Source organism: Stegostoma tigrinum, chromosome 1 (genome assembly GCF_030684315.1).
Source record: "Stegostoma tigrinum isolate sSteTig4 chromosome 1, sSteTig4.hap1, whole genome shotgun sequence".
Taxonomy (NCBI): domain Eukaryota; kingdom Metazoa; phylum Chordata; class Chondrichthyes; order Orectolobiformes; family Stegostomatidae; genus Stegostoma; species Stegostoma tigrinum.
In genome coordinates this window covers 46,141,591-46,167,577 of record NC_081354.1, presented here as the reverse complement: position 1 = coordinate 46,167,577, position 25,987 = coordinate 46,141,591, and the positions used below count along the sequence as shown (strand labels likewise).

At 37.3% G+C, this 25,987-nt stretch overlaps 2 protein-coding genes across 2 annotated transcripts in view; one reads left to right on the top strand and one right to left on the bottom strand.

Annotated features, from left to right (window-relative positions):
* The window catches only part of otud4 (OTU deubiquitinase 4), a 129,634-nt gene extending 118,761 nt beyond the window's left edge, over positions 1 to 10,873 (top strand). The window contains exon 18 of the mRNA XM_048542260.2: positions 428 to 10,873. Coding sequence (XP_048398217.1) covers positions 428 to 2,074 — 1,647 coding nt within the window. The 3' untranslated portion in view covers positions 2,075 to 10,873. The remainder of the gene's footprint in view (positions 1 to 427) is intronic.
* abce1 (ATP-binding cassette, sub-family E (OABP), member 1) overlaps positions 9,730 to 25,987 on the bottom strand; it is a 53,725-nt gene continuing 37,467 nt past the window's right edge. The window contains exons 10-18 of the mRNA XM_059645060.1: positions 25,666 to 25,787; positions 24,601 to 24,822; positions 24,242 to 24,301; positions 24,074 to 24,132; positions 23,307 to 23,417; positions 18,474 to 18,616; positions 17,524 to 17,646; positions 10,747 to 10,858; positions 9,730 to 10,192 (exon numbers count right to left, since the gene is read on the bottom strand). Of these exons, the coding sequence (XP_059501043.1) occupies positions 10,145 to 10,192; positions 10,747 to 10,858; positions 17,524 to 17,646; positions 18,474 to 18,616; positions 23,307 to 23,417; positions 24,074 to 24,132; positions 24,242 to 24,301; positions 24,601 to 24,822; positions 25,666 to 25,787 (1,000 nt within the window). The 3' untranslated portion in view covers positions 9,730 to 10,144. The remainder of the gene's footprint in view (positions 10,193 to 10,746; positions 10,859 to 17,523; positions 17,647 to 18,473; positions 18,617 to 23,306; positions 23,418 to 24,073; positions 24,133 to 24,241; positions 24,302 to 24,600; positions 24,823 to 25,665; positions 25,788 to 25,987) is intronic.

Below are 25,987 nucleotides of genomic sequence, written 5' to 3'. Positions count from 1 at the left end.
TTAGTGCGCTTTTAGTGGTGGTAATGTTGGTGCATAGTTAATGGGCTGAAGGACCTTATCTATGCTATATGACTCTATGATCTAATTTGAATGGCAGGCAAGACCTGAAGGGCTGAATGGTCTAGTGCAGTTCCTATTTTGTATGATGCTTCAATATTTGGCACATTTCCCATTGTGGTTAGGAATTTGTCACCTGGCAAATGTATTTTGTGCTCAGGAGATAGTGTGCAATCTTTGAGTGAAACAGCAGTAGCATCAGGCAAGGGGTGGAGCTGGGTCATGTGAACAGGCCTAAAGTGACTGACACGATGGAATTTCCATGTTTATAGTCAGGGAATTGCTATACTTATAGCCACTGATTCATTGCATTGTGTATAAATGATTTGTGCCTTCTTATGACTCAAGTTGAATTTCTTTTTCCTTTCAGGCTTACAGTTTACCATTGTGGGCACCATATTCATATCTATATCCACTGAACCAAGCTTATTTGAAAAGTTGTGGAATCTATCCAAGGAGCCCTGCAGCAGTATTTCACCCAAATCCTTGGTTCCATGCGACTGCTGGGCTAATGCATAGTGAGAATGTTATGAGTCCACCCCACTTATCCAGTTCTGCAGAGACCAATGCTCCTGATCATTCAGTACAAAGAGATGCCAGTGATATTGGTAGCCATTCACCATTGTCACAAACTGCTGCACCACTTCTACCTCACAAAAGCAAACCTGTGCTAGACACACCGATCCATGAACAGTCACCTCAAAACTTTAATCCCTTTTTTCCAAGGTATTTTCACAATTTGATATCGGATGGAACCCAACATTCTGGCTGGAGAACACCCGCATCACAGGCATTATTTAACCAGCATGCACAAATGCATTCTTTCAGTTTTCATCCAATGTACATGGCTCTGCCGAGTCATGTATTTCCATTGCAGATAAATAGTGGGAGCTCTGCTTGTCAAAATGATCAGAAGGTCGGTGCATCAGATCTAGTTGAACCGATGTCAGGCAACACACAAAGTTATGAAATAGAAGAGGTGGGGAGACAGCCAAAACTATTGACCAGTGCTGAAGAGGGCAAGCTGACTAAGACTCAGCCTGTCATTTTTGAAGATTCTGAATTATTGGTAAAATCTGGTGGTGGGATTGGTGATACATGCCCCTTGGTTGAGGAACAATCAATCTCCAGCCCTGGTGAAGGATCTGCAAAGCAACATTCAGCCCTCAGAAGGGATAAAGAATCCATATTGATAGAAAAGCTAAATCCAGCACCTGATAGTGGGCTTTCTTGTGTGGATACACAGTATATTGAGGCGCTCAAAGTTGCTGGAGCTGATGCAAATGAATTCAAATTTGCTAGTCAATGTTTTGAGGCAAGATCCAGAAAAGACTTAACTTTTCAGTGCATTAGTGAATCGAATGTTGATACTGTGGCACGTGGTGTAGAAGTCATCCTTTTGGATCATACCTCTGAGAATAATTACAAAATGCCTGTCGTAATAAATAATAACAAACCTGTGCATTTTAATAGTCAGACTTTGGGAAAGGGAAGACACTGTATAAAAGAAGATAGTTCTTCAGAAAGGACCGTGTATCAATGTTCTCCTTATGTGCGCAAGAAAGGAGAAAAAGAAATGAGCAGGAAAAAATGCCAAGGAAAATCTTGGGTATCAAAAACTACATGTTGCCTACCTGATAGCCATGTTAGCAGTAGGGATGCAGCAGATAGCATTAAAAGTGAGACCAAGTCACCAATTAAAGATGGCAGTGTTCAGAGTGTAAACAATGTTGCACAGAATTCTGAAATACCTGTAGATCTTGGTACTGACAGGCATGAAAGCAAAAATGAAAAAAAACAAGAAAAAGTGAAAAACCAAAAGTTTTCTATGCGTCAAAATAGACTGGATGAAGAAACTGGTCTTGGAAACAGGAGAAAACATGATGTAAAGGAATTTCAGAATTGGATGGTTGTTGAAAATGCCAGTGGATTGTCATTTGAAGGAAAACGCAATGGTTTTAAAAAGCAGAGACATAGAGAGGGTGGGAAACCCTGTCCTGCTGTACGAAAATGCTAACTGCGTAAATTTTGGAAAGCAGTGACTGACAGAAAGAGAACCATTACACTTAAATTGATCTTACAACTGTTTTTGCAAGAATTTAAACACTTGTTTTACAGCAGTTGCAGAATTGATAGAATATTAAAGCAAGTAGGGAGGCCATTTGGCCCGTTGTGCCTCTTCTGTTTGATAGTTGTCCAGTTTATTCCCATACCCAAGGCTTTTTGTTGTAACCTTGAAAATAAGCCCTCATCATGTATATGCCCAAACGCATTTTGAAAACTCCCGTGGAATAATTCTAGCATCGTCAGATGTTGTGGTTCTAGTTCATAATTTACATGAAAAGAAAACTTCCCAGTTCTTCGTCAGTTAATTTAAATTTTACCTCTGGGTACTGAGCTACTCTCTAGACTAACCAGTTTGACACTTTTTCCTCTATCAAACACCACCTCATAATTTTGGAATTCTGTGTTAGGTCTCCCCATATTGGAAGCACATTATTCATGGGATCCGTCAAGAATTGATTGTTGATGCTTCAGCTTCTCCATATTTATTAATTACTTAGATTGCTTGAGAGGGCCAAAGACACAGATTTACCAATGAGAGTAGCCAATGATAAAAACGTAAAATAACAAAGACACATTGATGGATTCTGTAAGCGAATGAGATGTGGTCAGTGGATTACATTTCAATTCAGTGTAGGATCATCTATTGTGGTTCATAACGGATAGATCTAAATAATATTTACAGAGTATAAAGTGAGGTCCAAAGTGATTTAGGCTTCTATGGATCACTATGTAAAGGATAAAATAAATTGGTGACTAATGAAACGTTACAGTACTAGAATGTGAAAGGAACAATGTTTTACTGCACTACAGCTGCACAAAAACCTAGCTAAACTACATTTAGAGAATGTGGATAGGAGTCTGGAGCAGTGGTAGGCAGTATGGCCCCCAAGTCTGTTTTACAATTTGATCTACAAGGCCTTAACTAATCAGAATATGGCCTCAACTCTACTTTCCAATCCAAGCCCTTTGATCCCTTTAACAGTCAATAATTTATCTAGCTGAGCCTTAAATATATTCAATGCCATGCCTCTCTCAGGAAGAGAATTCCACACAATCTATCTGCCTTCTGAGAAACAAAAAAAAATTCTTTTGATCTTCACCTTATATGGAAGAAGTCTTATTTTTGAACTGTGCTCCCTAATGTTAGTTTCTTCCATCTGGAGTAACATCTTTGCAGCATCCACCTTGTCAAATCCCCTCGGGAACTTGCTTCAATAAGATCACTCCTATTCTTAGAACTCCAATTTCTTTTGAGGCCGAACATAACTTGACAATCTTTGCATTACTGGAAATCAGGTAAGTGAACTTTCCCTGCATTTCTTATATTGTAGTGATTTCTTAAATAGGGAGAGCAAAACCAAGCTCCAGATGTGGTCTTACTATTGCCCAATACAATGCTGGCAAACTTCCCCACTTAAATATTCCTTTCCACTTGCAATAAGCTACAAAATTTCATTTGCTTTCCTAGTCACTTGATGTACCTCCTTACTAATTTTGTAAGTCATGTACCAGGGCACTCAAATTCCTCAATACTGTAATGTTGCCGTCTCTCCATTTAAACAACCTACTATTTTCCTTCCAGCCAAAGTGGACAAGTTTACATTTTCCCCCATTACACTCTAACTGCCAAAATTTCTGCACACTCATTTATCCTTTCTATATCCATTTACGGAGTCCTTGCGTCTTCCTCCTTGTTTGTGTCATCAGCAAACTGAGCAACTATACATTGGATTGCTTCATCCAAGTCAATGATATAGATTGTAAGTAGTTGCAGTAATTACCAAAACTCATCCCTGCGGCGCTCCACTGATTACATTTAGCTAATCTTAAAATGACCCATTTATTCCTGCTTTCTTTTTCCTGTTTGCTAATCAGCCCTTTCTGTGTCTTAATAAGCTATGAGCTCATTTGAAGGGTCTAGGCCTGAAACGTCAGCTTTTGTGCTCCTGAGATGCTGCTGGGCCTACTGTGTTCATCCAGCCTCACATTTTATTAGCTCATTTTTGTAGTAGCCTTTGATGTGGAATTTTGTCAAGTATGTTGTGGAAAGTCAAGTACAAAGTATCTACTGGTTCCCCTTTTATGCACATACTATTACATCCTTAAAGACTATAACAAATGAGTCAAACACCACTTCCCTTGCAAAACAACACTAACTCTGCCTGATTGCATTAAAATTTTCTAAGTGGTTTATCAGAACGTCCTTAATAGATTCCAGTATTTTCTCCATGATAGATATTAAGCTAACTGACCCATAGATCCTGCTACTGTTTCGCTCCTTTCTTGAATAGAGTTCCATTCGCTTTTTTTCCCTTAGCTGATGGAACCTTTCCAGAACCAAGGTAATATGGTATACCAAAACCATGTATGTACTCCTTTCCCTGTTGAATTATAATTGTTTTAAGTTTCTCCCTGTCTTCCACATGATTTATGCTTTTTTTCTGGCATGTTATTTTGCCTTTTAACTGAAGACCCTCAAATAATTGCTGTTTCCTTATTTCCCATGATTATTTCCTGACTTACACTTTTGACAACCAACACTCATTCACTTTTTCATTTCTTAAACAATCCCTGTAGCAACTCACAGTATCTCTTTGTCTTCAGTTTGCTGCTTTTTATTCATATAATCTTGTGACCTGTCAGTAAACTTCGTGAAATTTACACTTCATTTCAGTGCAGTCCTATTTTTAACTTCTTTAGTCACAAATGGTGACTATCTTTTTGTTGCTTTCTCAAGTCTCTTTGCTCAGTGCTGTGAAGTATCTCCTTATCTTCCATTTAACCTACTACCTAATTCACTTTAACCAGCTCTGTCCTCGTACCTTTACAATTATCTCTCTTTAATATTAAAACACTAAGATTAGTCCCAATCTTCTCACCTGCAAATTCAATAATGCTATGATCACTGCTACTTGTGGACCCCCTTTTATTATGAGATCATTAAGTAATCATGTCTCATTGCACTATACCTTGCCTCGAAAAGGCTGCAGTCTGGCTGTGAAAGTGCTGCTCTAAGAGGTTCATCTTACAGGCTATCTTTGTCAACAGTATTCATTTAATCTACTTCCAGATTAAAATTGCCCGTGATTATTACTGTCATTTCTCGCAAACAACATTCCCTATAAGCTGCATTGCTGTGCAGTTGTTCCAGCCATCCATTTGTCGATTGATGTACCAGCACAATTCCAAACTGTCACTTCTGGATTTCGGAGTTGTTAATGCATAACACAGGTCCGTGCAGAAAAAAAAATTAACAGTTGTAGCTCTCAAACCTCATTAACATTTCCTATTCACTCCATCTCAATGACTTAGTATTGCTATTTTATATCCCCATCTAAACTGAGGTCATCTTTCAGCAATATACTGATGTCACCTTTAATTATCAGAACTACACTATTACATCTTTTGAGTTTCATGTCTTCTGAAATGTCATAGAACCTTGAATTTTCAGATCCTGGGCTTCTTCATATTGCAGTCATTTCTCTGTCAAGGCTATCAGATTGTACATATTTATTTATATTTGAACAGACCACTGATTTTTCGCCATGTACCCCCTTCTCTTGTATTTTGTCCGTCTTGGTATGATTTTTCTATTTCCCTCTGTGCAGTCTGTACGTTGCCCAGTTTTTGACTGCATTTATATCAGATATTGTCCTAAACCTCTCATCAGTTTTATTTTGGTCTGTCTTACTTCTGTCATCTAAATGCCCCATGTTTTCCCCCTTACTGGTTTACTGATCTATTCTTGTACAGTTTTTCTAGCTTTTGGTAATAATGATATTGTTAAAAGAATTTAAGATAATATTGACAACAGGAAAAAGGGCTTGTCAGTGTGTTAGCGGGAAGGATATACAGATGAGACACATAACTCAACCCTTTGGATTTGGAGTATAGATGCATTGCATTTTTATCTTTAGATCAAAAGACATGGTAGTCAAAGGTTATAGTGAAATCTGTTGCTGCCGTAATGATAGACCTCTTTCTTCTCCCAGTAATGACTCCAACATTCTATTGTGAGGAAAGAAAAAGTTAAACTGAGAGCTTAAGTCTTTTTTTGCTTATTTGTATAGATGGTTTTCTTAAATATTGAAGAGCAACATCATTTTTTAAAAAACTTCACAGCAACACAGAACTATGGCCAGGAATAGTTTTTGCCATAACAGGAATCCTTAAGTTTATTTTTCAACATCAGACACTTGAAGGACAATTTAATAACGTGATATATTGTTTACAACCTGTATACTGAATAGATTAACTTACTTTCACTTTGTTTGACACAAACAATGCTGCAGAAACTCAGCAGGTCCGGGAGCACCTGCAGAAAGAGAAGCTGAATTACCATTTCAAGTCCAAAGAAGTCCTATTGGATTCAAAGAGAGTTTCTCTCTCCACAGATGCTGCCAGACTTGCTTGTTTCTCCAGCATTGTTTAAGATTCCCAGCATCTTGCTTTTATTCACATTGTTTGGCTTGTTACAGTTACTGTACTTTGCATGTTACTCTGTTATAATCAATTCTGGAGTCAATTATAGTTCTAGTTTCAAAATTAATTCTGGTCTGTATTGCTAATTTTCACAATTGGTGTACATATCCGGAATAGGCAGAAATGGAAGAGCCTGTTTTATACAGTTGACTTCCATTAAACTGTCAATATAAACTGTGAGAAAGAGAATAGTTTGAGAGCTTTAGGATTTAATCCTGTGACCACTGACCAGGTAAAATCTGGACCCAAATTTATTATTGGTAAAAGCTTTTAGCACAACAAAATTCTCCTTTTACACGAATACAGAATACCTAACATCCGATAGAGAGAAATCATAGACAGTGTCCCTTTAAACAAGATTTGTACAATATATTGCTTGTGGTTCAAGTAAACTTTTTATTGCTCATACTTTTGAATCCTGTTCCCTCCTATTGCAACTGTTTTAATTTATCACTTTAAACAACATTCAAATGTGTTGTTTTTTTTGCAACAAGTGGAGATTTGTGGTAACAATTGTACAATTTCTCAAATGGTTTTGCTTGGGTGACCACCATTCTTCTCAAGTACTACTTTCTGCCTTTGCATTGGCCTGCCGACAACTACCTCAGATAACTTAGTACTGTTTAGTTTTGCTTTCTCTCTAATATTTACGTTGAATGTTTTATATTTCTCTGATCAATGCCCACAAGATTTGTTGATATGTAAGCAGTTCATATTTTTAATCTGTCTTGATCTGACATCCTATGAGGAGTGCTTCTGTATTTCAATCATATTTGAACATATATGCCATTGAGTTTTAGTAGCAGTTACTGCAGTACTTTGGTTATATTCTTCCATATATAAAGCTTAAACTAATGAGGAAAGAATGACTTTGGTTTTGGTTTGGTTTGTTAAAAACATAGTCTAATCATTTGGATGACGTTCAGTCTCGTGTATAAAACTCAGCTTATCTTTATGATACATTGTCACTAGGTTTTTTTTGTTTGACTTTGTTTTATAAATGGTTTTGATCTCTGCTCAGATCTAAACTTATTAGGAACAGATTGTGTACAGTGAAATGGGGAAAAAACCCAACAGGTCAAAGCAGCAGGACAATGATTCAAAAGGGTAGGTCCAACATTGATCTTGGAAGACAACATTTGTCATTTAATGGTAGACTTAAAGACGTGATCATTTTGTGTACAGCATATGGAACACCCATATTTCCTGTAAAACACACTTGTTGGTCTTCAAGCTTTTGAGAAACTGCAACAGATATAATACCGCATTATATGTAGACAGTGCTGTGACTTCCATTGACTTGAATGATGTAGTTGATGATGGGAAAAGTTTGAGTTTTAAAGAGTTAAGTGATTTATCACTGATTTTTCAGTGCAGCCACTGGGCAAGATTGTTGTACTTAATCAGCAAAAACAACCTTAATTTGGAAGTATATATTTGGCTAATCATAATGAACATTTTAAAATTGAAAATTCTATGTAAAGCAATCAATCAACTTTTTTTTTTGCTTAGAGATGGGCCTTTATTCTATTTCTTTTGACAAATATTCATAAACAGGTTTGACTGCAGCTTTTCACTATGCTGTGTAATTTGTATACTCTTATGGGATACTGTACAATGTAACTGAAGACGTTTATGGCACAAACAGCCCTTTGGAATAACTGTATCTATACCATTTCTACAACAACCTGTAAGTGTTCAACTACACTATGCTCTCTCGTAGCCATGAATCATCTGGTAGAGACTGCAATAGCTTTAAATTTAAAGCTGTTATGTTCCCAAGTAATAGTTTCAATTGAACCCATTCTAAATATTGACTTTACATTGTGACGTATTGAAAATAAAAAAAAATCCTTTTCTTAATTACAAGTTGTTAATAGTAGAAAAATGCTGGACTGTCAGAGCAGAGAACTAGGTAATTTGATCAGTGATCAGTTTTGCAGATCATCAAGGAAGAAGAGATGGAGACTTTAGGGATGGATTTCCAGAACTTGAGGCATTGCACTTGAAGGGATACTTTCAGGTACACATTTTTTAAGGTTGTTGGACTGGCAATTAGAGATGGGGCAATGCCATGAAGAGATCTGAAAATTAAGATGAGAATTTCAAAACAAAAGGTGTTGCTTAACTAGATGTCAATGTAACTAGTTTACAATAAATGTTGTAGCCTCTTTACTGAAAAGTGATTTGAAGTTAACTTGCTAATTTTGTTACATATCTTTACAGGGATTATATACTGCAGTGGCACTTGTTAAAAATAATCAGGGAAACATTCACAACAGTCATGAGACAGTGAGGTGTTCTAATTATGATTATGCAATAAGACTATTATTGGAACATGAGTGTCCAAATTAGATGTGTTAAATCATTTCTCATACTTGAGAATGTTTTACTGTGTAATGGGATGCAATTAATATGAACTAGACTGGACTGTTTATTTTGTTGTAAAGTTTAACTTTTGTTTTTTTTTTCCAGTGTGTAGTTCTTTAACTGCTCTACTGCTCCCTATCTACATGTTGGGCCTCAATGTCATACTTATTTCAGGGTGTAGAAAGTGACTCACTGCATAAGACAAAATCCCACTGGAGATAAGCAAAGGAAATTAAACAAATAGAAATTGATTAAGCAGTGACCATGGTTGCTTGCAGCTTTGTCTCTGACCCACAAATAGGTGGGAGGTGGCACAGTTTAGTGACCAAGGTGTGAAATACATTTTGTATTGGCATAGCTGCATTCCTTAAAAATCTGGGTTGGGAAAAGAACTTCCTTTCCCCCTCCCTCCGTCCTACTTGTAATTTGGGTTTCTACCAGTTGCGGTGCAAAGTTGTCTGTACTTTATTACATACTACTCACATCAGTTTCCTATTGACAACTGACTTCCAGCAAGTCACAATGTCCTTGAAGGACAGAGGCAACACACTTTATACCATGTACAAGAGATGTCCTAAAATTACTGAATCCCTTCTTTTGGATAGGTTTCCTTTATGAATTCAAATAAAAAAAAAACAAAACCTTAACCTTTACCTTTAATTGTACTCCAAATATAGATTTTCCATTGTGTAATTAGTATTATTCCATCTTTTTGCACATTATAGCCAAAAAAAGAAACAAAGTATACCATCCTTGATTTGATATGATTTAATATTGTTAATAGGACACCGTTATTGTCAAAAACAGCTGTAAAAATAAAGCACAATTGCTGTTTCCACTTGTGGTATAATTAATAAACCAAAACACCTCTGGTCACCCTTTTAAAGGAACATGGTTGTTTTGACCAATTCAATGAATTTCTACCTTGTCAGCCTCAAACTGGCAATTTTACATCACAGCCACAAATAAATAAATGTACATGTGATAAAACCACAGTTTTCAGCATCATACACCAATTACTTAGAAATATTAAGGGGAAAATGAACATTTTCAAGTTCCGAACTGCTGTGTAGTTGTTGATTGCCCTGTAAAAGACAGTCTGTCAGTTTTCATTCTGAATGAATATGGTAATGAGGATTCACAAGTTTGGCTCTGAAAAATTGAAAGTTTAATCATCCAAGAAAAAGTAGTTTCCACTCTTCTTCTGCTCCACATCCTGTTAAAGGCAAGGGGATAAGTCATAAGTAAAATCCTGGAAAAAGCTTTAATGTTTGCTTTCTCAAACTACTAAAAAAAAATCAAAAAGGAGAATTAAACGATGCTGAAGTTTTTTTTTGAGAGTAGCCATTAGTTAAATCATCTCCTCCTGCTCTGCTTGCCTGCTTTAAAGGAAGAGCTTAGTGCCTGCACATTATCCTAAACAAGTTATAAATATACTGTGTTTAATGCTATAATACAAGTGCTGAATTAAACTCCAAATATGTTTTCATACAGCACGGCAAGGTAAACCTCCTTTTACTCTTCAATTTTCTCAATGTTTTTTATTTGTAATTATTAACTTTTTCACTTCAGGTATTTTCTGCAAATTTTAAACTCATGTATGTACCTGGAAGCTTTAAAGTCAATTGGTATTTAAGACTTACTTTGTGGTACAAGGGAGCTTGAATAAATGTGAATTATATTTATCAATATTGTCATGATGTTTTTGTATTTTCCATTAGTGCATGCTGGTTTTATTCATCATGAATATATACAGAAACCTTTGCTCACCTTAATAGAGTTCATTTTATTAATCCTTGGTCTATAGTTGTTTGGATCTCTTCGGAAGGTGATTTCCAGCTGAGATAAGAATTTGTTCATTCCAGCAAGCAGTGTCTGTGGACTTGAATTGTTTAAAGAGTGCAATAAATTACAAGTGTATTCTATAAGAAACTCTCTGCATTGCTTGACAAATGAATAATTCTTTTCATTAAGGTGAATTAGAGAGCAAGAACGAGAGCAAGTTTCTTAATGAATCAAGATACTGATGGAAATATACAATCCATGGTTCTGCCTCAACCACTTGCATATATCATGTCACCCCTTTTATATTACATCTTTGTAATGTCCACAACCGTTCTGAAAGCTTACTTTCACTCAGTTGCACTTTCCCATCTCTCAGTGCATGCTTAATCTGTACAAACCAAAGGAGAACAACAACTACAGCTAGTGGCAATTCATAACAGTCAGTCTATAAAATTAATCTTATAAAAGAGCACAAAGTAGGGACAAGGAAAGGTCATTTAAGACCATGTAGAATTCAGATAGTCAAATGTTATGAGTGCCAACTTTATCCAGAGACAAAATTTACTGTTTAGGCCAATCTAGTATTCAATAAAGAGGATTTTCAGAGAGACTCAAATATCAAAGAACTACCACATTTTACTCAGACACATTCTTGTAGAAATTTTTTCTTCATAGAATCCCTGCAGTGTGGAAATAGGCCATTCGGCCCAACAAGTCCACAGTGACGCTCTGAGCATTCCCACCCAGACCTATCTCCCTATAACCCACTTAATCTATACAACCCTGAACAGTACACGCAATTTAGCATGGCCAATCCTACTGGCCTACACATCTTTGGACCATGGGAGGAAATCCATGTAGACACAGGGAGAATGTGCAAACTCCACAGTCACCAGAGGGTGGGATCTAACCCAGGCCCCTGGTGCTGTCAGGCAGTGTTAACCACTGTGTTCATATGCAATCCATTCACCAAGCACAGCTACGTTAGTCCAAGTAACCAATTGAATTATTCAAGAATGAGCATGGTAATTTATTAATTCTAAATTATTATGCTCATAGTTTGACAGAGCAGCAATCTAGCTGAACTCAGTCCTGTCCTGAATTACGACCTCTATCCATAGAAGATTCAATATTGAGACTTTTGTGATCTACCTACAATAAAATCATCAGTTACTCCATTTACATAGTGGAGAAGAAAGTGGAATTTGAAGTTGAAAACATGTCTGGCTGCATCTGTGGTGAGAGAAACAAACCTAACATCAAGTTTCTCAGAACAGAAAGCATTCTGCCAAAGAGAATGCAACAGGCACTGGTGTCCAATTAGCTGAGATGTATGTTTGTGTTGGGAAGGGTGGTGGTGGATATTTAAGTGTTAGTGGTACGCATTGCAGTAATCAAAATGTAACCAAAAGAAACTCCACAATTCATGGATGTGCCACTTAAGGTTAGTGGAAGGTGAGAGGAACTGAGGTAGGTACTCTAGAGAGGATGGCAGCACAAAGCATGTGTCACAGGAGCAGGCAAGTGGGACTAGTCTTAGTCTGGAATTACACTCATCACAGACTGGTTGGACTGAAGGATCTGTTTCCATGCTATACAGCTATTACTGCAAAACTTCGACTTTTGAACTCAAGTCCATGTGTAAGGTCATGGTCGTAAAAAGAAGTCAAAAACAGCAGTTCTCTATGTGGCCTTTAAACGAGTGAAACCAACTTTCTCTTGTCGCATATTATGTGAATTATTTACTTCAAAAGAAACAGCTCCTGTCACCCTGGCCTTACACAATAGTTAACACACTCGAAGCTGATTTCCCACTTTGTAATACTTTTGTTCTACTTATCCAGACAAATGGAGAGTATTCCACCACACTCCTGACTTGTGTTTTGTGGACGGTGAACAGGCTTTGGGGAGTCAGATGGTGAGTTAGTTACTGCAGAATTCCTAATCTCTGACATGCTGTTGTAGCTGCAGTATTTATAGGGCTAGTCCTGTTCAGTTTTTGGTCAATAGTTAATTGCCAGGATGAGAGAGGTAAATTCAGCTACAGTATTGCACTGAATGTCAAGTGGTGATTGTTAGTTACTCCCAAGTACAGATGGTCATTTTCTGGCATTTTTTTTGTGGTGCAAATGTTACTTGTCAGCCAAGGCTAAATATTGTTCAGGTCATTCTGTGTTTGCACATGGATAACTTCAGTGACTAAAGCATAACGAGCGATGCTGAACGTTGGCAGAAGTCCCTATTCTGACCACATGATATTATAAAGGTGAACAAAAAAGTTGCTGACAGTTGTTGAACCTAGGGCATTAACCGGAGACAAAAAGGGCTCGTGGGGCATACTGGTAACATACCTATCTCTAGGCCTAGACTCAAGTCCCATCTGCTTTAGAAGTGTCAAAAGACGTTTGAACAGGTTGATCAAAGCATTTAACCTGAGGCAGTGGGTATGTGTAGTGCAGTGGCAGTGTCCTTATCTGTGAGCTAGGAAGCTCAGATTCCTTGGATAGGCATATGGATGATGATAGGATAGTGTAGGGGGAGGGGCTTAGATTAGTTCACAGGTCAGCGCAACATCGAGGGTCGAAGGGCCTGTTCTGCGCTGTACAGTTCTAAGCCTGGGTTCACATACCTCTAAATGGGCTGATTATAAAGTATCTACCCTCAGGAATTCCTATCCAATTAGACACGCATTCTCTTTCTTACATGTCATGCAAACCATGCACTCTTGTGAAAGTACCACTGTACCTGACAAATAGCCCTATTTTCACTTAGTCATCCTCTAAAAGGCTGTAAATTTCCATTATAGTGGTTCTTGACACCACTAGCAACTTGCTTCTGCGAAATCTGGCCCCAAACCAATTCTCCTATTTTTGCAGCCTGCCTGCCAGCCAGCCATCAATCTGCATTTAAATGCCTAAAATTCTAATCCTGGAACCCCTATTGCTACTAGCAATATGAACTTAGGAACTGGAGTTGGCCAATTTATCCCTTAAGCCTGGTCCATGTTGCAATAAGATCATGGCTGAACTGTAGCCTAACTGCATATGCCTAGCTTTGCCCTTTATTGATTAAAATATTAATCTCAGATTTAAAATAAACACAGATTTGCAAAGCATTGTAGAAGGCCATGTGGACCACTGTGTTGGCTCTTTGAAAGAGTTATCCAATAAGTTCTGCTATTTTTCTGTAGCTCAGCAGATGTCTACTTTTAACCGTATGCATCCAATTCCCCTTTCAATGTGATAATGAATCTGCCCTCACGCTCTTTCAGGCAGCAAACTCCGTATCATAACTTGGTGTGTATAATTTTTAAAAATCTCCTAGCCCCATCTAGATTTTCAAAAAAGTAAGTTTCACAATCATGGTATTGTTGACTGGCGCAATGGGCTGAATGACATTCCTATTTATGATTCTATGTTACAATAAAGACATTCGCAATGTTCTGTTCTTTGCAAGTTCATTTTCATATACCCCTTTTTTAACTCTTACTGTCTGCTGTTACTTGTTTTTTGTAACATTCTTACTTTCCAGAATCTTTTCTCCCCCCACTTGCAGTTTTTCTTATACCTCTTTCATCATCATAGTTTTTTTTTCCTGTCAAGTAAAGATTTCACACCTGGGGATATAAATAAGTTCTATATAACCTTTAAGTGTTTTAAATGACAACCACTAGAGTCATTTTTTTCTATTAACAAATTTTCACCATTTAAAATGGACAATTCCTATTTATTTATTGCATCAAGAACCTGGATAGTCTTCTTGCATTTCTCCCTTGCAAACAGCATGTTAAACTTCGTCACAACACCACTAGAAAAAAATTATCATTCACTCATTGATTGTGATGTAAAAGGTTTAATTAACAGCCTAAATCTAACGTTGCCTGCTGGTATACGTTGCAAAACTATATCAAGAGCACATTCAAAGCATTTGCCATCTACCTGACAACAGGCTGTTTGCTAATCCAAGACGTACAGAAGTTAAAAATTTCATTAAAACCACTTTGGTTTTGCTAGATTAAACTTTGTCTTGGTATTCAACTGTATCATAGCTCCTACCACTGGACTGAACACATGTTCCAATGCAGTCTTAAATCTCTGTTTTTCTTAACTCCAAAGCACAGTCATTGCCTACTTTTTTGTTCTATCTATTGCTATTGGAGTAACTTTCTCCTTAAATAGAGTACATAGAACATAACAGCACAGTACAGGCCCTTTGGCCCTCGATGTCGTGCCGACCTGTCATACCAATCTGACCTCCACTATTCCATGTACGTCCATATGCTTATCCAATGACAACTTAAATTATCTAAAGTTAGCAAATCTACTACCGTTGCAGGCAAAGCGTTCCATTCCCTTACTACTCTGAGTAAAGAAAACTACCTCTGACATCTGTCCTATATCTTTCACCCCTCAATTTAAAGCTATGCCCCCTCGTGCTCACCATCACCCAACCAGGTTGTGGGCACGGATCTGTGCAGAATCTGAGCCAGCCTTTTCCCAGAATGACTGACTGAACATATCTCTGGAGGCGAACACTGCAGGCAGTCTTTGATATAAACAGATCCATTCACATACCTGACTAACTCAAGTGTGTTTGTGTCATCCTTCCAGACCCAGTGTGCAGTTAGATTATTTGTTAATTTTTGCTAACTTTTCCATAGACTTTTATAACCTGATTTTCTAAAAATGCATTATTCATTCATTTTTTATTCATGGGATGAGGGCATCATTGGCTAGGCAGCATTTATTGCCCATTCCTAATTGCCCAGAGGGCAGTTAAGAGTCAACCACATTGCTGTAGGTCTGGAGTCACATGTAAGACAGACCAGGTAAGGATGGCAGTTTCCTTCCCTAAAGGACATTTGTGAACCAGAGCGGGTTTTTCCAACAATTGACAATGGATTCTCGGTCATCATTAGATTCTTAAGTCCATATTTATTTAATTAAAATTCCACACAATCTGCCACAGTAGGATTTGAACCTGGGTCCCCAGAACTTTTTCTGGGTCTATAGATTAAAAGTCCAGTGATAATACCACTAGGCCAATGCCTTCCTATTTAGTTCCAGTCCTTATCAACTTGCAACTGTGCATCAGAACAGTTACTATTTAATTGAATTTGAAAGCCTGTATTCATCCATTTTGCTCCTAGTCTGGTCACAGCACGATTCAGTTACAGCTTGTCCCAACAGCACAGTTTCTTCCCGCAGTGTTTGTGAATTCAGTGTCCAAATCAATGGAATACCTCTTTCCCAACTCCTTCAGTAACACGTGTATCTTCACAATTTAATATTCCTAGTTACTAATCGAGATTTTGCTATTTGGCTCCTAGATCTGAAAATTTCTAAACAGATTCTTTGCATTTTTCTCCTCCCTTATCTTGTTGGCCCATACATGGACACAAAAAAATGGATCTTCATCTTCTTCAAAATCCTTAAGACAATTTGAAATGTCACTTACCCTAGCAAGAGTTGGGCAAAACGTAACATTGAGACCCTTGGTTGCCACCTTCAACTGATGTTCTCAGTCACGATAAATTCTGAGACACATTTTGTTAAAGCTTTTTGCCTGGTACTCGTCAGGACAATTTGCAACAATACCAATAAAGCAGAAACAGTGAGGTTAGCTGTTTCTTGCTGCTAAAATGCAGGAATGACAACTCGATGCTGTTGTCAGGCCAAAATGATATTCTACCTATTACTCTTAAGGATTTACATGAAACAGTATCAGACTGATTCCAGGTATGAAGGCCTTGTGTCTCAAAAACTAGTGGATTATTGCATATCTCTTCAGCTATTTACAATAAAAAGGTACTGATTATAACCGACTAGCCTGCAACTGTAAAACTCGTGTCCAACAGAACCGACTCAGAATTATCCAGATGTCCAACTGCAACGTATACTAGTAATTACAATTACAACGAATTTAGGATTATCAGTCAAGCTGAAAGCATGCCAATCCCATTTCTTCAGGATCAATCTGCCTGGCTTGAAATTTAAATAAAAGCCAGACAATTAACTGTCAATCATCACTAACTCACGTATTCTCCATGGCAATGGACCAGAGTTTACTTGCCAGCCATTCACCACTCTCCCCTCATGCAGTACAAATGTTGGTTTTCCCCTTTACTGGTATTCTTGTGAAGTCTCCTGACAACAGCAAGACGGAAAGCTTCAACAAAAGTTTTTCTTCAGTGATACTCAAGATCTGAGCTACCAACTAAGTAATCACTGATTCTCATAACTATCACAAAGGTAGTAAGTATATATTACCTATTAGAATTGAGGGATGGGCTCAAATTCTGCAGATCTTCCTGGTCTATTTCTTCTTGTTTCCTTATATACTTTGTATACTGCTGGTCATGTCGTCAAAAGAAAAACTGTGCTCAAGGTCTGATACGAACTCACCATATTCTCCTTTACCTCCTGATCTGTTGAGAGTCTCTTAACACATGCTTCAGTTCAATAACAAAGTCAGAAAGATTCAAAACAGTGACATCTAGTGGAGGCACATTCTCAAAGGACAACCTCTCAAACTCCCACAATACTATAGTCCAGGCATTCCACCTGGTCTAATAAATCTTCACGTACATTATTTAGAACCACTTTTTTGTCTGTTGCAAGTGCTTTTGACATACTAAAAACTGACAGTAAGCACTAAAACACCTAAAGTTTAACGCTTACTGTCTCGAGTTTACACTAACCACTTGTGAAATTTCTCTAAATTACGAAATAACAAAAAAAGGTACTCTGAAAAAAGACTTACGGATTAGCTATTGTACTCCTAGATGGTATTCCATCAAATACAATCACACGGTCAGCCAAATAGGTGGCCATTATAAAGTCATGTTCCACAACAAAGGCAGTCTTCTTTGCATGGAGAATGAAACTACAAGTTTTTTAAAAAAAAGTTAATCACTAACAAGTCTGTAATTTAAAAAGAGCCAAAATAATAAAGCCATTTCAGAATAGCCAGATAAAACAAAGTATATTAGATCTAACATATGCTTAAAAAATTACAATTTTCAGGCATTAGTAAACCTAGATAGTTGATAGCACGACACATTACTAAATTTCGTAAAATGTATGAAATATAAACACATTTACAACCACAGTCAACTTTACAAGAACATCAGTTGGCATCTGACGAACAGTACATTTTTCGGAAAGTGAGTCATAAAATCTCACAGTACTACAAACTAGAGGCTTTTTGACAGTTGATAACACTGGTTATGCAGGCTAATACAGTAGCTAGCCATTTATAACACAGCAAGATCACACTACAGCAAATTAACTCGTGAATCATAAAAGCAAAAGAAAGCTTGTGTTGCTCTTTGATACAGCTATCCAATTAGTCGCATTCCATTGCGCTTTTGTCAAAGTCCTGTACAGTGTTTCCCTTTAAGCATTTATCCATTGCCTTTTTGGAGGCTATTGAATCTACCAGCAGCTTGCAAGAGATTTTGGTTTCTCATTGCATAAATTTCAATCTCTTTTTGGTGACAAATGTTGAGAACACCATTTTGGTCAGGACACTAGGAAAGCTTCCAAATCTTTTTCCAATTGCAGCAGGCAAGTGAAATCTATGTTTAATGCCTCATCACAATGTCAGGACCAATTAGTGTCAGCCTGAAATGTACACTGAACTCTTAACAGGCTGGAAAGTTTAAATCAATTTTAGTAAACAAGGACCTTAAATTCTCCCAAAATACTCACCGTTTAATTACCCTTCCAGCCATTAGACGCTGTTCAGAATCCAGGTATGCTGATGGTTCATCAATCAGGTAGACATCAGCTGGTTTACCTAGACAAAGAGCCAGCGCCACACGTTGTAATTCACCTCCAGATAGATTCTGGACCTGTTGAGGTAAACATTTGACAATGATACTGAAAATGATAATGGAGGAAAATTAACTGAGTTTAACAAAATTAATTCACAAATCAAGGTCTTCAGAGATAGCTCATGGCATTAGATCCAAACTTGCAAGTTTCCATGCAGCAGCTTTAACAGTTTAGTAACAATAATATGCTGCTGAAACCCCTTAATAGGAGGCGAGATGTTTCTTCCACATCACGGAAAACCAGATTAGAACTCAATAGCCCTACTAGCATTCTTACATTTCTGAGCTTTTACTTCCTTTACTAAACTGATGGCTCAGCCATTCATCCAAGATTTATCTAAAATCACAGCTTAGGACCTCCTAGTCAGTTTCACAGCAGCTCTAACACTTGCCCATTTGTCATTATGACTTGGACAGAAACCAAAGAAGTGGTACACAGGCATCACGTACAATGTTGAAATAAAAACAAATATTATAACTACGTAGGATCAGATTGATATCACCCAGTTTCTTCAAATATGCCCAAATTCCAAACCTTCATGATAACAAAAGTTTATTAACAAGGAAAACAAAACCAGAAAGTTTTATACAGACAAAGATTATTTATAACTTAAATTATAAAGTTCATAGATGTTTTACAGCAGTCTGAATTATTAAACATTCTTGGTCATGAAGCAGACACCACCATTGGCCTTTCTAAAAAACAAGTCACTCTCCAATTTTCTTCTCACCAATCACATTCCATCCACATCTCTCCTCAACATTCAGGTTCAGAGATGACTTACACTTTTGGTGTGCTTGGCTGCAGTACTTTAGTACAGTGGCTATCCTTTTCTAAATAAAGACCTTCTCAGATAGCCAGCATTCACCGCAAACTCTGGAACTGTCCCAACCCCCGTAAATATCTCTGCTCCTCTACATGACACTTCTTCAAAACTACTACTTCTGACTGAGCTTTTGGTCATCTTCCCAAATATCTCCACTCAGTGCCATATTTTAAAACGTGCTTCCAAAAGGAATTAAAGATGTTTCGCAATATCCAAAGAGGTACAAATTTCTAAGTTGTTGGAAAAAAAATTGGATGATATCAGGTTGTGCACCTTACTCCAACCAACATCCTCACCCAAGATCACTTGCACTTAAAACTCAAGATCCTATCCTTACAAACATTCTAATATTCCAAATTTTGATTGCTTTACTAATTGATGGCACTGCCATTTCTCTACCATGAGTTATCTAAAATTACAACTTAGGGCCTCCTAGTCGGTTTCACAACAACACGAAACAGTTCTAACACTTGTACATTCATTCTTATAACTTCGACAGTAACCCAAGCAGCAGCATAAAGGCATTGCACATGTACAAAGCAAAGTTCCAACCCCATAACGTGGCCCATTCCATCCTTGCACTGTTTCACCCAGTGAAACCCTCAGATGCCCTAACAGTTCATTTTGGCATCTTAACTACAGCAGCATCAGTTGCTAAGCATCTTGTTACTGAAGCAGATTCACATTTGTTTACACATAGAATATCAAGATGCAGAGCATAACTTAACCTGGATATTCAGGCCTTCTACATACTGGACCAAATAACCTGCGAGATATCACCAGATAAAAACTTAGGCTGATGTATTTCACAGCAAGGTGAACAGAGAAGTACAAATACTATTACTGGGGTCATTTCAACACAACCAATACAACTTGCATTTTGTGTAACACCAGTAAAGAACTCACCATGCTAAGCCACATTGTTGAGTCACCTTATTTGACTTAAATCACATGTACTAGTGCAACAATTTTCCATACATCTGTAATGTTAAATTTCCTTGTAACAAATCTGACTTGTCAAGTCCAGTTTCAATGAGTCCCCTGTTAGCATGCCGCATCTTCTGCCTTTTTATTAGTCATACAGCACAGAAAGACCCTAACTCGTTCATGCCTAAACTGAACTAATCTAATCTGCCTGCATTTGGCCCATATTCCTCTAAACCTCTCCTATTCATTTACCTGACAAATATGTTTTAAGTCTTGTAATTGTACCTACCTCTTACCACTTCCTCTGACAGCTTGTTCCATATACGCAAGTCTCTGAAATCTTTCCCCTCTCACCTTAAACCAATGCTCTATAATTTTAGACTCACCCACCCTGGCGATAAAAGACCTGGGCTATTCACCTCATTTAGGCCTCTCATGATTTTATAAACCTCTATAAAGGTCACTCCTCAGCTTCCTACATTCTAGGAAGGAAAGTCCCAGCCTATCCAGCCTCTCTCTATAACTCAAATCTTCCAGTCTTGGTAACATGCTTACAAATTTTTTTTTTAACAAACACCCTTTCAAGTTTAATAACAGTCTCGCTATAGCAGGGCAACCAGAATTGTACGCAGTACTCTAAATGTGGCCTTACCAATGCTTTGTACAGCTATGACATGACCTCCCAATTCCTGCATTCAATGCTCTCACTAGTGGAGGCAAGCAGGCCAAATGCCTTCTTCATCACCCTGTCTGCGAGCCACCTTCAAAGAACTACGTAACTGTATCTCGATCTTCCTGCTCGAAAACACCCCCAATCCCAGGCCCTATCGTTAACCGTGCAAGTCTTGCCTTGGTTTGTGTTACCTAAATGCAACACCTTGCATTTATCCAAATTAAACTTCATCCACCATTTGTCAGACCACAGGCTCAGCTGATCAAGATCCAATTGCACTCTTAATTTGCCTTCTTCCCTGTCTACTATACCACTAATTTGGTGGTAGAACCTCCGCTTTGAGTGGATTTATAAAGCCCAGGATTTGTATGCTTTTTAAAGTTGCTGTCTCAACTTGCTTTGCCAATTTCAGTGAGTTTACACATGCTCAAAGGTCACTCCGTCACTTTTTCTGTACTCCCTTCAAGATTGCATTCAGTATTTTTGTGCTGCATCACTTGATTCTTCCTATCAAATGAATCACTTTGCACATCTCTGCATTGCATTTCATCTGCCATGTAACTCTTTTCAATCACCTATAGCTTCTTGAAGTCTTGTTATCCTCCTCATAGTTTGAGAGTTCCAAATTGTGTCTCAATTGCAAACTCTGAAGTTGTCCCCTACACACAAACACTAGTCATAAGTGTAGATCCAAAAAAACACCAACAGTCCCCTTAACAGCCCCTGGGAAACCTCACTACACACACAGTCCTTCAGAAATGACATTCACCAATTACTGTTTTCTGTCATTCAACTAACATCATACTCATGCTGTCACTTCCCCTTTCATTCCATGGATTTCAACTCTGCTGTTACGTGGTATTTTATCAGTTGCTAGTCCATGCATGCCATATGACCAGTTCGTTACTTGTTAAACGAAATTTGCCCTTAACAAATCTAGCTGGCTTTAATTAATAGACATTTGAGCAAACAGTTAATTTGGCCCAGAGAGAGGTTACTGTCCGGCATGTGATTCCCCGACTACCTTTATACGTTTGTTTGATTCTCCAGTTCTCTGGCATTATGTTAGCATCTAAGAGGATAGAAATTATGGGCAAACTCTTTGCAAATCCCACCTTTAATTCCTTCAAATGCATGTGATCCAGACCCAGTGATATATCAACTTTAATTATAGACAGCCTTGCCTTTTCTATCAATTTTTAGTGCAACCAGTGGCTGAAATCTCAAAAACTGGAAGCATCTTCATTATAAGATCAGATGAAAAATCACTTAGTACCCAAGCCATGCTCTGATAAGACCATAAGAAACAGAAGCAAGTGTAGGCCAATTGGCCCTCAAACCTGCCCCACCATTCAGCAAGATGATGGCTGATACGACCCAGGCCACAACTTCTTTGACAACTTGGTACAGTCATTAACCTCATTTCAAAAAAAAATCTACCGACCTCCTTTTAAAATACTTTCAGTGATATCTTTGCCTTGGTTTTTCTCTCACTCATCCTGCATAAATCTCCTTTTTTGGTCTCCATTTGTCCCAATTATTTTGGCCACCTTTTTACTATATTAAGCCTAGTTCTAAACTATATTATCAATGAGACAATTGTGATATGCATCTTTTTCTACACTCAGCTAATTTTATATTTATTGTGTCACTACCAGCCTGCAATTAAAAATTGTTTACCACATCTTTAAATCCTGCCATGGGACTATCCATCCCATATTCATAACCACCTCCAGCCCTACAGCTCCTTCAAAACCGTTGGTCTTCTCCTCATCCTGATCTTTTGTACATCTAACCCTTAAATATCTGTTAACCATCACACCTTCAGCAGTCTAGACTAGTCTCTAGAATTTTCTCCTGTAATTTATTGTGCAACTACTCCATATTTCTTCAAACCCAATTTAAAATTTATTCTATTCACAATGTTTGTTATCACCCTTCTAAATTTTTCCTTTGACACTTTTTACTTCACGTCTCAAGGATGGTAGACAATTTTCTACATGAAACCTACTTGATAAATGGACAATCCAATAGTGAACTATTCATTTGCATTAGCCACTGCAGCTGAGAACCTGTCCTTATGTACACTTTCAGCAAGGTCTTCTGGCTCATAATTAGGGACAAAGATTCTGGCTAACTAAATGATGAGCACACTAATTATATTACTCAGCTCGCAGTGACTATTAGCATGACAAACATCTCCCTTAAGAATATGCTTTTACATTAATCAAAAGAACTACACAAGACATAACTTTAACATCAACAAAATCTAAACCAGCACCTCTTGATCAATGATGCTTTCAATCTGTAATGGTTTCATTACGTCAGTCACAAACTGTGGATGGGTGTAGGCATCTCTGATTTTTTCATGAAGCAGCTGGCGAACAGTCCCCTGGAAGAGTAAACCAGAGATACTGTTTCTAAAAGCCACAACCATTTATTATTGAAGTTCCATCTCTAAAAGTTACTGCAACACGTACAACTAGACTTGCATGACAAAGTTAAAAATCAAGAAACTTTTCCCGCCTTTTGAAAAACTAGGACAATTTTTTCTATAACTTCAGTAATTTAGTGAGCACCAATCTTGTCCTAAGCATGCAAGCCAGTAAGCATCACATGAAAAGAACAAAAATCGACTGCACACAATTAAAATTGCCTTTGAAAAATGTAAAGGTGCATAGTAGGGATGACATGGTGCAATAAGAAGGCCGCACACAAGAAAAGAAAGTGAACAATGATCTGGACCAATCATGGTTATTACAAGTTGGCCATATAAATTTTCCTGGCTGAATAATTCAGCTACAGACAAGTACACTTGCCAGTTAACTCATTTTCAACTCAGAGTTGATGGCTCCAATTATTAAAAATCATAATTACGAATCAATTTGAACAGCTTGAAGTCTAATGTTTAAATAAGATCGAATAAGATGCTACTGAAAAAGTCTGAGTGACTTTCAGTAACTTGCTTCAGTCATCAAGTTTCCATAATCTTGTGGGATTGGGACGCAACCAAACAAAAAAAGTAATCAGGAAGACTTTACTACTTACTTGGGACTTGGGGCTGATCTTCTGTGGTTTGTAGCTGACATTCAGCACAGGCACTGCACCTACAGTAAAGCATATTTATTAGTTACATATTTTATACAGTTATTATTTCAGAATTCACAGCATAAGTTCAAAGTTCAATTTGCAAAGATTACATAAAAAGCACATTACCTCCTTCGTCTGGCTTCAATCTTCCAGCCAGCATCCTGATGAATGTGGTCTTCCCTGTACCTGTTGAAACAATAAATAAAATCAGATACAGAGTAATTACAGAACATATAAAAGGTCTACATAGTATGTAGTTGCAACCTCACAAATCTAACAGTAAAGAAAGATCACAATGTCAATTATCTTTGTTTTTTCTTTTTTCAAAAACAGATGGCTATTTTACTTATGTACATAAAGGTATCACACAAATTCCATGATTGCCCATTGCTTTTTAACTTTCTCAAACACTCCATTACATCAGATTTCAACACACCAAGCTCTATTTTGAAATACCGTTACTTGTTTACAACATTAACACTCACCATTTTCTCCCAGCATTACCATGATTTCAGAATCTGTGAACTCTCCAGTCCCAATTTCCAGTTCAAACTCGCCCATCTTTTTCTTCATTTTTGGATAATGATATCGGCACATTTTTTTGACTTCTTCCTCATTTGCTGTTTCAGCAACTTTGAAAATCAGAGAAGCATCACGGAATCTCAAGTTTTCTGTCGGCACATATCCATCCAAGAATATGTTGATACCTGTTGGAAAATAAAATATCCATTACAGTTTTTGAAAGAACGAATGATACAGAAACATACCCTGTATTCTAAATGAAAATTAAAAACAGTAAGATTTGATGGGAAAGTTGTCAGTTCAGTGTTATGGGGTTTATGTCAAAGCAATAACATGCTACAATATTAGCTTGAGAATGCCATTTCCCATAGTGCGCCCAGTAATAGAAATTGCATATTACCACAAGTAATGTATTTAAGCCAGTGAAAATTTTATTGTTACAGATGCATATTTGCAAGTCACAGCAATTATGTTCCAATGTAAATATTTTGAAATAAAACATGTCACTGTAACAATGGTAAGTAAATGATCACTTACAGAAAAAAGTTTATTTTCATACCAGTTACAGAACTTTGTGATGTTAAGTAAAAACGACCCGTTTGATCATGCAACAAATTTAATAGAGACAATGGCATGTAGTAATCTGTGACACTGAAGATGCAAAAAAACGTAAACAGCATGAGAAAGGACTTTTTAAAAAGCTAAATGTAATGAGTTCCTGTGCAGTACAAGAACTATTTTCAAATCTCAACGCTCATTAAGAGTAAGAAAGGCTAGTCTACTCATCATAAAATTAAGTGTGCACACAAACAAAGTAAAACTCAATGATGTTCACCTGTAATGCTCAGTGACCTGCAGTTTAACTGCAGCAACAAAAACAAAACCAGCTGTTAGTGTGGAAAGGAATACAAAATAAAGCTATGATTTGGTGATTCATAAAATTTGTGATGGTTTCAACATGCAGTTTGCAGGTGAACTTTAAAAAAATCTTTCCAAGTTTAATATTAAGGATTTAATTCAGAGTTTACCTTCTCGAACACTGAAAGGCATGGTGACAACACCATATGCACTCGGCACGCCATATAAACAGCAAATGAAATCAGAAAGGTAATCCAACACGCTCAAATCGTGCTCCACAACGATAATATATCTGGTTACAAAAATGAGAACATCATACTCTGTATAATAAAACAATTACTGCAGCCTGTACCCAAATCAAGTTGTGCTCAAACAATTAGTTCTGCCACTAATGCTCTGTAAACTTTAAAGCACTGAATCAATTTTAATTAGAATAAGTTTAGGAAAGGTTATTCATCGATAAGAACAAAATTAAAAACTGCACGTTTCATT